The 12,504-nt window shown below is 39.5% G+C and overlaps 1 protein-coding gene across 1 annotated transcript; it reads left to right on the top strand.

Moving 5' to 3' along the window:
- The first annotated feature begins 6,053 nt into the window (after window positions 1-6,053).
- LOC147313007 (uncharacterized) lies at window positions 6,054-10,644 on the top strand. Its single transcript, XM_086264957.1, has 10 exons — window positions 6,054-6,133; window positions 6,327-6,668; window positions 6,815-7,099; window positions 7,206-7,280; window positions 7,404-7,478; window positions 8,022-8,108; window positions 8,183-8,211; window positions 8,363-8,419; window positions 9,694-9,753; window positions 10,204-10,644. The coding sequence occupies exons 1-10, from the start codon at window positions 6,073-6,075 to the stop codon at window positions 10,324-10,326; spliced, it is 1,194 nt and encodes a 397-aa protein (XP_086121083.1). The 5' UTR covers window positions 6,054-6,072; the 3' UTR covers window positions 10,327-10,644.
- The last annotated feature ends 1,860 nt before the right edge of the window (window positions 10,645-12,504 follow it).

The raw sequence follows: 12,504 nt of genomic DNA, 5'->3' as shown, positions 1-12,504 counted from the left end.
TTGCAGGAACCAAAATATGCTAAGAATTGCGCTGGGAGACACTTAAAAGAAGTGGAGGATTTATCGGTTTTGTGAGGAAAGAAAAGATGAGTGGTATATGTGTTAGCCTAACTATTAGCCTAAAAATCCATCATCAGTATTATATGAATCATGATAAAACACACCTAGCATGTTTTGCGTCCCTGCAACTGGTCCGTCGGGTTATTGTCTCCCCAGAAACACTTCCCTTTGCTTTTGGAAATCTGTTTTTTCCTATTTCTGTTTTCGTTTTTCCTATTTACGTTTTTTTTCCTATGTCTGTTACCATTTTTCTTATTTCTATTTTGTTTTGTGTGTTTTGCAGTGTTTTTTTTTTATTGGTAAATGGACTGATTCTTATATAGCAATTTTCTACTCTCCCAGTGCTTTGACTACTGTAGGGGTGGCTGTAGCTCAGGTGGCAGAGCAGGTCAGCCACTAATCAGAAGGACGGTGGTTCAATCCCAGGCTGCCTCCTGGCTGCATGCCAAATATCCTTGGGCAAGATACTAACCCCATGTTTGCCTACTGGTGGTGGTCAGAGGGCCCGGTGGCGCCAGTGTCCGGCAGCCTCGCCTCTGTCAGTGCGCCCCAGGGCAGCTGTGGCTACAATGTAGCTTGCCATCGCCAGTGTGTGAATGTGTGTGTGAATGGGTGAATGACTGAATGTAGTGTGAAGCGCTTTGGGGTCCTTAGGGACTAGAAAAGCGCTATACAAATGCAGGCCATTTAAACAACATGCCTCATTCACCCATTCATACAAGCACTTCTAAAGGTATAGGTCAATTGAAAAATCTAAATTGCCCATAGGTGTGAATGCAGGAGTGAATGTGAGCGCGAATGGTTGTCTGTCTCTGTGTGTTGGCCCTGCGACAGACTGGCGACCTGTCCAGGGTGAACCCCACCTCTCGCCTTATGACAGCTGGGATAGGCTCCAGCACCCCCGCGACACTAAAAAGGATAAGTGGATGGATGGATATTACTGAGGAGTCAGCATGTTTTTCTCTTCATTGTTTAGGTGGATCCTGAAGTTTCCTATGTCACCATCAGCAACACCTAGAAAACCAAGATAAGGTGTTTTGTTTAGTGATATGTTTGTTTGTTTGTTATTATTTTATCTATATATCAGACAGCTTTTTTCAGGTTCGTGTTGATGATGAAATGATGCAGTGACTTCTGCTCTACTGTCAATTTTAAAATAACATAGTTCAAGCTGTTGAAAAAAAAGAATTTGCATTTAATGGAAAGACAATTCTTGAATATTGTTTATGGGTCCAACAGATTTAAAGAAACACCAGTTTTTGGGACAGTGCCCAGCTACATTATAATACACTTATTTTTCCTTTTTTTAAATGAAAATATAATTGGTACCAGGAGTTCTTTGCTATGGATATGAGCAGTTGCTCTAAGAGAAGGCTGGATAGAAAACATACAACTAAAACTATTGCTAGACTATAGAACAGCACACAGGATTCAGTGCCATGGTCCTAGAGTTTTGAGTTGTATTTGAGTTTCAAATTTGTGTTCTGAAGATCTTCCTTAGCTTCTATTTTTATTATTTATTACCTGTTTTTACTGTTCATCTTATTTTGAATTTTTCCTCTGTCAAAAGAAAAGAAATCCAAAGTATTGAAAGGAATCTATGCTCTTTATTTTGTTCTCATTTTTATGATGATGGGTAGGTTGACAGTTGAGGTCAGGCAGGAGTCTCTGGTCTATTATGTTTGTGGACAACATTAAGAAACAGGTGAAAGACGGCCTGTAGCGGTGGAGGAGTGTTCTGGAGAGAAGTTGTGTGAATGAGAGGGAGACAGGTTTAACAGAGATGCTGCAGGGAGTAGAGGTAATATAGGTGGAGAAATTCAAATACCTGAGGTCAATGAGCCAAAGCAACATTTATGATGTTATTATCATTGTGTAACCACATCATTTCTTTAGGGATTAATACATTTTTCTGATTCTGATTATGTTTTGTTTTTGTCATCCAGCCACTGATCAGCAACATCAACTCAGCAGAGAAAACTGCTGTTATATTATCAATGTCATCTCATCTGGTTTTATAGGTAAATATAAACTAGATGAGAACTTTAAAGCAATGTTAATAGTTTTTGAGTTTCACGCTGTTGTTATTTTAATCTGATAGAAGATGTGTATTCAAGTCTTAATCCTCTCTTATAATATGACTGTTGTTAAATGCCTTTAATGCCTTTATAGTTTGTGTAAGTGAAATATGTGCAGTGTCAAAAGTCCAGTATGAGTTTTATAACATGTCTTTCATGATGATTAAATAGAATCTGAATCAATATCTTGAATATTCTTTTTTATAGTAATGTAATCTGGAAAATATGCATTTCTATTAATTTGGTGAAATTCTATTTTTGCAGAACAAATTTTAAACTCTCACAGTTTATGTCTGAGCACTTTTTTGTGTATTATTCCTTTTGTCCGCCAGAGGTCCTCAGTTTTCCAGTATTTGCACAGTCACCTGTTAGAGACTTAGAAACTTAGACTTAGAGCTTTTTATTGTCATTGTGCAGTTTCTTGCACAGCGAAATTGGGTAGCTGAACCACAAAGGTGCTAAAGTAAGAAGAGAAACCAATATACAACGAAGGCGGAAAATAAATAAATAATTAAATAAATAGAATAAAATAAAAAACAGTGTATATGTATACATATGTGAGTGGAACTATATACATGGTGTATGTGTAGGAAACATTGAAACAGACTGGGACCAAAATAATTGCACATAAGCCAAAAATATTGCACAGAACATGGAAAGACTGAGATATTGCACATAGATGATCAACAGCAGTGTCAGGGTGGATGTGTTGGGGAAGTCTTTACACACTCTTAGTTTGCATTAAGAGTTCTGACAGCCCACAAGAAGAAGTTGTTCTTTAGTCTGTTGGTTTTGCACCTGATGGATCTGAGCCTTTTTCCAGAGGGCAGGATGTTGAAGAGGTGGTGGTTAGGATGGAGGTGGTCCTTTATAATTGCCCTGGCTCTGGAGAGACATCTTGAGCTGGCAATTAAGTCCAGGGAGGGGAGTGGACAGCCGATCACCTTCTCTGCAGTTCTGATGACCCTCTGTAGTCTCTTCTTGTCAGCTGTTGTGCAACCAGCGTACCACACAGGGATGGCGTGCACCAGCACACTCTCTATAGTGGGACGGTAGAAGGACACTAGGAGGTCAGTCTGCAGCCTGTTCCATCTCAGCACCCTCAAGAAATGGAGGCGCTGCTGGGCTTTCTTCACTAGAGCTCCACATAGTCACCTTTTATGGAGAGGGGAGGAGGGTCAGTTCTTGTTTTGCGGAAGTCCATGACCACTTCCTTGGTTTTCTTGGTGTTTAGCGTGAGGTTATTGTAGTTACACCATTCTGACAGTCGCTGGACCTCATCCCTGTAGGCGGTGTCATCATCGTTGGTGATGAGCCCCATCAGAGTGGTGTCGTCTGCAAATTTGATGATGATGTTGCAGGGGTGCGTAGGGGTGCAGTCACTGGTGTAGATGGGGTATAATAATGGACTCAGCACACATCCCTGTGGTGAGCCAGTGCTGAGTGACAGGGTGGATGATTGCTGGGTGCCAACCTTGACTGACTGTGAACGGTCTGTGAGGAAGTTTTTGATCCATGCACATGTGGAGGGGGGGAGTCCAAGTTTACCAGCTTGTCTATAAGAATGTCTTGGATGATAGTATTGAGCTGAAATCAACGAAGAGCATCCTTACTGATGTCCCAGGATTCTCCAGGTGATGCAGAGCGGAGTGGAGAGCAGTGGAAATTGCATCCTCTGTGGACCTATTTGCCTTGTAGGCAAACTGGTGGGGGTCGAAGCTGGGTGGGAGGCAGTCCTTTATGTGTTTTAGGACCAGCTTCTCAAAGCACTTTGCAACCACTGGAGTCAGTGCGATGGGTCTGTAGTCACTGAGGCTACTGATGGTGGTGGACTTGGGGACTGGGACTATTGTTGACAATTTCAGGCAGTGAGGGACAGAGGCATGTGTCAGGGAGAGGTTGAATAGTCTGGTGAACACAGGAGCCAGCTGGTCGGCGCAGGCCTTGAGCACTCTACCAGCAGCTTTAATGACACCACTCCCAAGACTTGTCTCAATTTTCAATTTTGTGCCTCCTCATCTCAGAATCAGAATCAGAATCAGAATGGGTTTTATTGCCAAATGTTGAGCAGGTTTACAACATTAGGAAATTGCTGCGGTGCTTCAGTGCAAACATGCTGTCATAAATTGCGCTTAAATAGACATGAAAAAAATAAAAGTAAGAATAAGAATTCAAAGTGCTACGTAGAAAGATATATACATGAGTGCAGGTGGTGATCAGTGCCAAAACATGGAATCATGCAGTGAACACAGCGTAGGGTCATGTGTTAGTGGTGGGGACAGTCGTACGTTTATTGTTCATGTGTCCAACAGCAGAGGGGAAGAAACTGTTCTTATGGCGAGAGGTTCTGGTGCGAATGGACCGGAGCCTCCTGCCTGAGGGGAGCAGGTCAAACAGACTGTATCCAGGGTGAGAAGGGTCAGCTGAGATCCGGGCTGCACTCCGCAGTGTCCTGGAGGTGTGCAGGTCTCCTGTGTCCTCCTGCTCGTGAGCTGCAAATCATTTTCAGTAAACCAAGTAAACCATGTTAAAGGATGTTTTAACTCAGAGGAAAGAGAGGAGAGGAGACTTGCTGCAGGAGTTACAATCAAGGATGCACAGATGTGTCCTTTGCAGAAACCTTTGCTTCACAACCCTGGTACACATCTTCTGCTTGCTTGGTCACAATTTCTGTTTTAAATATATCAATAAAACACCAACAGATAGTTTGAGTCTGTCCTGCCTCCTTCCTGCTCTCCTCACACAACTGTGAAAGACTGAACACAAACTCTCTAAACCCTTAAACCGATTTCATACTGTCAGCGTTCAACAATTGTGATAATAGTTTGTGTTTCTGATGTTTAACTGTCCGTTATTATAAAGTCAAACCTCATGAGCTCTGCTGCTGTTGTAGCCACACTCTCACCAAAACACTTTCAGTTCTCAGAAACGTCTTCAGTTCAACAATGAGGAAGAGGAGCGTCTCAGACCTGCTTTATGTTCTGTAGCTGCAGCTGTGTAATCAAATGATCTATTAGACATCAAAAGTCCAACTGTGGTGGCAGAGGTGTTTGACCCTTCAACAGAACCTTGTTATGTGCTTTCATTTTCTTACATTTTAAAGAAAGAGAAGCTGCATTAATAGAAACATTTATCTTAAACTTCACACATTCAACTTCCTCAGTCGTCTGTTTATTTTCAGGGAGTGAAACACATGAAGCTTAAGTTCAGCCTTCACGAGTACAATGAGGAAGACTTATAATCACACTTCTGTCTACTTCCTGGGTGTTTAGTGGCCAGAGCTTTTCATCACTTCCACTTTCGAACACTGTCCAGCTGATTGCTGACATCACTGGTCAAGTCCAATCGTCTTTCTCCCGGCCTTCTTCAAGACAATCAGCCTCCACTTCATGTACTTTAAATCTCCCTGCTCATCTTTCAATCTCCCTTCCAGACATGTTACTCAGCGCTCCATCCAATTCTCCATCTTAACCACCACCATGTCTGGACTGTGGGGGGTCCTGCCTAAATTCTTTCATCAGCTGGAATCCAATCAGCCGTGAAGGCCATCAGAGTCCAATCACCAAATAGCTTGACTGGATTCTGTTTATCAGTTAATCATCTTCAATTCATCCTAACAATCAGTATTTAAATCACTGTCAGTCTGTCACAAATGCTCTGTGGGAATAGACACAAAGTGCACCTGCTGAATGTGATTTCTCATTACAATAAATTATGTTTATAAAAATCATGAATTTCAGACACATGAAAAGCTGACATACTCAACCTATGAAACATTATCATCAGCAAAAATAACAACTGGATCCCTAAAGCTGTGATGAGGAAGTGACATCTCACTGATGACAGGAAGTACAAACAGTCTTACAGAGTCATCAGTTCAGAGGGTGTGACAGTCGAGATCAAGAACAAGAAAGAAGTGAGACAGAGAAGCACGATGGATGAATTCAGATGGATTCAAATGTTTTCATGTCTGATGCTCATGATTCAGATCGCAGGTAAGAAGACAGGAAACATTTAAATAGCAGTCAAACTAAATATTGTTCATATTATTACAGTCAACAACCTTTACAGTAAATAAGACAGCTGAGCATGCTCTGTTTATGAACTTGTGTCTAAAATATCTTCACTCTAACTGTAAAAGTGCTGTATTCTAATGTCTATCATATTTCTCTTCAATCTTCTCAACAGTATCTGTAACTGAAGCCTCCATGTTTATGAAAGTTGGAGATGACGTCACTCTGCCTTGTGTGAATGTGATAGATGAGCAGAATAACTGTGATGGGACTACGTGGACCTTTGTTTCAAGAAACAAACCAACAACAGTAGAGCTGATCACACTTGGACAGATTGGTGAAAAAGCCAAAACTCAATCAGACAGACTGAGAGTTACAGTGAACTGTTCTCTGCTCATAAAGAAGCTCACAGTCGAGGATGTTGGTCTTTATTACTGTCAACAATACGAAGTCAAAGAAACACCATCTAAACACACTCTGGTTCATCAGTCTTTGGCTCGTCTCTCTGTTATTACCTGTGAGTATTTACATCAAAATAGTTTTAGCTCAAATTCTTCTTGGAACAAAAACACATTAATTATATTTATAATAATTAAACAATAATCAGTTAAAGTGTCCTAATACACGTTTTTGTGTCTCACATTGTTACATTATGTTCACCAGTGACTGAACATAAGGACACTGATACGCTGAAGTTAAGCTGCTCTGTGCTGACATATGAACAGTGTCATCACACAGTGAAGTGGCTGCTTACAGGTCAAGATGTGGACAAAGAGAACAAACAATTAGTGACTTCACAGACTCACTGCGCTGCCACTGTGTCTGTTCTGAAGAATAATTTTTTGTACTCATCACGTCATAAAACACTGAAGTGTGAAGTGACTGATACTGAAACAGGAGAAGTGCAGCTGTTTACCTTCAGCCGTCAGACCTCAGGTGAGGAAACAGGTGAGATCATGATCAACTATTTAATACGACTAAAATCAGCTGAAGCTTGAAGTTACAACAGATGAAAAACATGGAAAAGTTTTGTTGTGTTGTTTCATTTATTCAGGTGACACAAAAACAACAAAGAAACCAGCCAGAAAAACTGAAACAACCACAACAATTAAGACGCTTCTAAAATCAGGTGATGTTACTAAAACAAAGTTGACCAGAAATATTTATTTATTTTTCAGTTCAAAGTGGCCTTTTAATGTGATTTACTGCACATGAAAAATACTTTCTCTCTTTTTTTAACTTCTAATTTCAGATGATACAACAGCAAAAACTGTGGAAAGTGAAAACACGACACCAAACAACAAATCATCTGCAGATTCACAACATGGTAACTCAACCATGTGACTGCAAATGAAAAGTTAAAAATATTTTTTAAAAAGTTAAAAAGTAGAATATATTTTACTTGTAAATTATATTTTACTTTTTGTGTTTCTATTTTGGACTTTATATTTTTATATCAGATGTTTAATTACATTTATGTACATTTAGCTGAGTGACAGTCAGACATGTATCCTACAGGAAACATAAGATGGAAACTTTTGGTCTGAACATGTTTTCACTTTTGTATTAAAAATAAATATTAAACATAAATATCTGTTTCTGGATATCATGGCTGTGGGTGGAGATATATTTATTTATTTAATCACTGTCAGTAAAATCACACGTCTTAACTCAAACCTTTCTGTTCATGGGATTTTCTTTTTTTTTGTGGATACAAATACACTGACTTTGGTTCACATAATGTGAATAAAGTGAATGTCTCTGACATTATACCAGCTGTCTTTTAAACACAGCAGCCACTTTAGCCACATTTTCCATATTTTAAACTAGAAAATGCTTTAGAGGCTTTTTGTTTTTCTCCTTTTGTCAGCGATCCAGTGGTTCATCATTCCAGCTGTGGGCTTCGTCTCACTCTTGATAGTTGTTTTGTTTTTCATCAGATGGAAGAGAACTAGAGGTGAGAACATTTACAAATAAAACTTCTATAAATTTTCAAGTGAATGTTAGAGTTGACTGTTTGTGTCTTTACAGGAAACAAAACACAGATGGATGAAGATGCTGTGAGTTTTATTATAAATAATTAAATGTTTCTTCAACTGACATTAAATAAACAACAAATCTGATCATCTCTGAGGGGTGTTAACAAGAACTAAACTGCCTTCACAGACACAGTTTACCAGCTGATGTAACCAGATTATGTCTGTTTTTCAGGGACTGAGTTTAAACCCAGCAGAGACTCGGTCTGCTCCTCAAACCAGTCAGGACTCGGTGAGATCACACACGACACCCAGAGCAGAGCTACAACCACTTCTTCTTTTATGTGTTCTCTAAATGTAAATGCATGAAACACACAGTGAGACTCTGATGCTAGTATTACTATACTATGCATATAGTGGATGATAAAATAATAAAGGATGTGTGAAAAGTGGGACACATAGCAGATGATATCTGTTACCATGGCGCTGTGCTGTGTATGCTGGCCTCACAGACTGCAGTGTATTTAGTGAACACTGAGAGGACTTTTGACTGGCAGCGTCACAGAATAGATCTTACTAACCAGGACTGTATGCTGCATTCAGAAGAACGGGCTCTGGATCAGTGTGACCTGAAAAAACTGCTTGATACAAAGACATAAGCCTTCAGATCTGCAGAAATGGAGGAACTGAGGACCTACGGGTGTAGTTGGAAACACCCACTGCTTGGCTGTGACTTCTGAACTACATAAAGCAATTCCGCTGAGGACCTGTGCTATCCAGCTGTCTGTGATCCTCAGTCACATTTACAACATGAATCTGAAGCAGGACAAGATTCCAATGTTATGGAAATCTTCCTGTCCAGTTCCTATTTAACACCATCAGAGCTTAACAACTATCGAGTTTCCTCGCCCACTTTGTAAACCTCAGGATCTGGATTATATGCCACCCAACTCACCTACACCTACACTCTGACAATTATACAGTGGTTTGAAGTATTACTAATTGTAACAGCTCAGAGCACTACTGAATGATTTTGAGGAGTGGTCTGGGAGGGATGATCTGCTTCTGGATGTGAAGAAGGCCAGACAGATGGTGAATGACTTCAGAAGGAAGATGATGGCTACATAACCAGTGTTTATCCTGTGAGGATATTATTGTCTGTCTGTCTCTGTTTCCCCTGCGAAAGACTGGCGACCTCTCTGGGTTGTACCCCTCCTCTCGCCCTCTGATAGCTGGGATAGGCTCCAGCTCCTCTGTGACCCTGATAAAGATAAGCTGAAGATAATAAACATATGCAGTATGTTGATGTGGTGGAGGAGGTACAAGTATCTGGGCATCCACATCTGGCCATCTTCTCTAACAGACTGATTCAGCTCCACTGTCACAAAGACTGAAACAAAAAGCATTTCATACCCCACATGTGATCACCTTCTATTATAAGCTACAACAATAATAATAATGATGATAATAATAACAATAATAACAGATGACAGATTAATGTTACGTAGAATAATTATAATCATCTCATCATTGTTGTCCATGTATCTTCTCGTCTTCACTGTGTAGGCAGATCCTGAAGTTTCCTACGCTACCATCAGCTACACCAAGACCACGAATAAAGTTCAGGTAAGGTTTTGTCTTTGTGTATTATTTATTTATTTACTATATTTATATTTATGTATTTATTTACTCAGTAACATCAGTAACGAGAGCTCACAGAGAGCACAACCCTCTCTGAAGGTCAAGGGCCATACATCAGCTATTACACCATGCAGAGTTTTTATGGATTGTTTATGCTGATGTGAGCATAGTTAACTGAGTCCTCCTGCAGCAATCATGTGAGTAACTACAAAACATTTGATGGGCGACTTGTTAACTGCAAAACAGAACTTCATAGACGTTGGTGGAGAGGCTGAGCATGGGCAAACAAAGAATCCATCATATTTGATCCACAATTTCTTTGAAAGTAAAAATAATGTATTGAACACAGAAGCATGTGATCTCTAAGCGCCCTTCCAGTACTTCCATCGAACCGCTTATCCACTTCAGGGTCACAGTGTTATGTCACTTTTCCAGGTTCGTGGTGATGATGAAGGTGATGCAGTGACCTACAGCACTGTGAAGGCTCATTCCTCTTCTGCTGCAGCCACTGCTGATCCCAGCAGCCTCTACTCTACTCTCAGTTTCCCAGTCACATAGTTCAAGTTGACAAAAAGGACTCGCATTTAAGTTAAAGACTAATTTTGTGTTTGCATGCAACAGATTGATAGCGACGTGCTAATTATCATAAACTATTAGATAGATACCATTATTATAACAAACATTTGGTTTCAAATCCAGAAGCACGTCTTTATATCCTCCATTAAAACTATATAAATAAATGTAAATAGAAACTTTATTTTCTTTATGAAATCAGACCAGTGTGTTTCCAGAATGTGATCACTGGAGGGCAACTTGCATGTGACAAATAAAGTTCTGATTGATTGATTGAAGTGTGAATATCTAAATGTACCCACATAAGCCTGGTATAGATATTAAAGATATAGTTATACATTTATATTTTACAAAAACATTTCTGCTAACATTTGTACATTATTAACATATTTGCAACTTAACAACAAAAAGTTGTTCCTGGTTAGTTCAGCAGAAGACATGTGGAGGTTAAATGTAATTTAAACCCTGCTTACACTTGCTGTTCACTTTAATTTAGCTTCAGTTTTTTATTTCCTGTTTTACTTTGAAGTTTACTTTTCTTTCATGTCTCGCATTAGTCCTACTTTTTATTTTGTTATTTCTCAATCTGCCCATATTGTCTTCATCTGTGTTTATCCTAAACCTCAACTAGTCCTCGATGTATATAAAGTCCTGTCCTCCTTTATCTTTCCCTGATCATTTGTTGGATCTTGTGATTCGGGTTTCTTCTTTAAGTTTTGTTTAGTTCCTTCCACATTCAGTTCTCAATTTTGTTTTCGTTACATTTTAATATGAGCAATTTTTAAGTCTGCTGTTTTCCATTTCATTTCTGCACATAAATAAACATTCATATTTGTAAACCATTTCTTTATTAATATTATTTTTTATTACAAAGTTATACTACTAATCTCTTCTCACTATTACAACTAGCATGAAAACCACCTGACGTTCTGTAAGTCTCTGTTATCCCAATAGAAAAGCTCTGATACGTATAAGAATTTTCTCAAAGAACTTCTAAATACCCTCTTGGTTTTACAGCTTGACTTGATGAGCAATAACACTGTGATGGAAAATGTCTTTATTCTATGTATTCATAACATATTTTAACAATAGAAGAATATAAGGGGCACCTTTGGGGGTGGGAGGCATGCCCCCCACACCTCCACCAGTGACGGCCAGAAAGGGCACCTTTTGCACGTACGAGGACGCACACATGCACACTGATGCACGCGCGTTCACTCATCTGAAAAAGCGGCACTTCCGGGCCACGCGGTCCCCACTGCGCACGCTCTATGGCCTCCATATTAATGATCAATGATAGCTGAAGAGGAAGCTTGAACCCTGGCTCTGGACATTTTCATGACAGTGGCAGTGCAGACATCTGCATGTTTTTTTCCATCATAAAGACTGTGATATGAAGCATCATCAAAATGTCACTTCAGTAATGCTGCTGAGAGAAAGAAGTGTTCACTCATGTTTTTTAATAGGTGACTTAAAACACCAAACTCTAATTTCAGGGGTTTATTTTAAGTTTAAAGAATATAACAGCTGGTAAGACAGCTGGTTTAGTCACTGTGAATGTTAAAGGAGATTTGTTAAACCATTGCTTAATGGCCCGTTAAGCAATGGTTTAACAAATTTGCAGTGCAAGTCACTCTTTACTAACACATTGTAGATCAGTTTATCTACAATGACACATGATTTTTGAAGTTTTGTGTGTAAGGGTTTAGTCTCTCACACCTTACCCTTTCCTCCCCAGTATCACAACAGTATGACTCCAAAGTACGGTTCAGTAAACAAACAAGGACTCTAAAGTCAGAACAGAAAGATGCAGTTGGAAGATAATTGATTGTGTTTTTATGACGTGTAGTAAACTATACCCCTCTTCTTCTTCTATGTTGTTGTTCTTGTGTGTGTGTGTGTGTGTGTGTGTGTGTGTGTGTGTGTGTGTGTGTGTGTGTACATTAGTCATACTTACAAAAAACATTAAGCGTCTTCCCCCACCCTCAAAGACAGACAAAAAAAGGTTTTTGCACGTACCACTTTTCCACGACACCACACAGCCAGCCTGAATGCATTTTAGATGCATCCTGAAGCGAAATCAGTTTAGTTGCAAAACTCATTGACAAACCAATGGCCATTTTTTTCAATTTCCATTAGTCTAACTACAATACTGAAGATATA

The sequence above is a fragment of the Aulonocara sp. 'chitande type north' Nkhata Bay genome, linkage group LG15, assembly GCF_057382095.1.
Source record: "Aulonocara sp. 'chitande type north' Nkhata Bay isolate Kocher_YH1m ecotype deep benthic linkage group LG15, A_spYH_male_GT1.1, whole genome shotgun sequence".
Lineage (NCBI taxonomy): Eukaryota > Metazoa > Chordata > Actinopteri > Cichliformes > Cichlidae > Aulonocara > Aulonocara sp. 'chitande type north' Nkhata Bay.
This window is presented reverse-complemented; position numbering and strand designations above follow the sequence as displayed.

Bases quoted from the DNA above. Each gene is read 5' to 3' on its own strand.
- LOC147313007 (XM_086264957.1), top strand. From the start codon at position 6,073: ATGGATGAATTCAGATGGATTCAAATGTTTTCATGTCTGATGCTCATG. The intron at 7,281-7,403 runs GTGATGTTACTA...TTCTAATTTCAG, and splicing joins TAAGACGCTTCTAAAATCAG to ATGATACAACAGCAAAAACT. The intron at 8,420-9,693 runs GTGAGATCACAC...TTCACTGTGTAG, and splicing joins CTCAAACCAGTCAGGACTCG to GCAGATCCTGAAGTTTCCTA.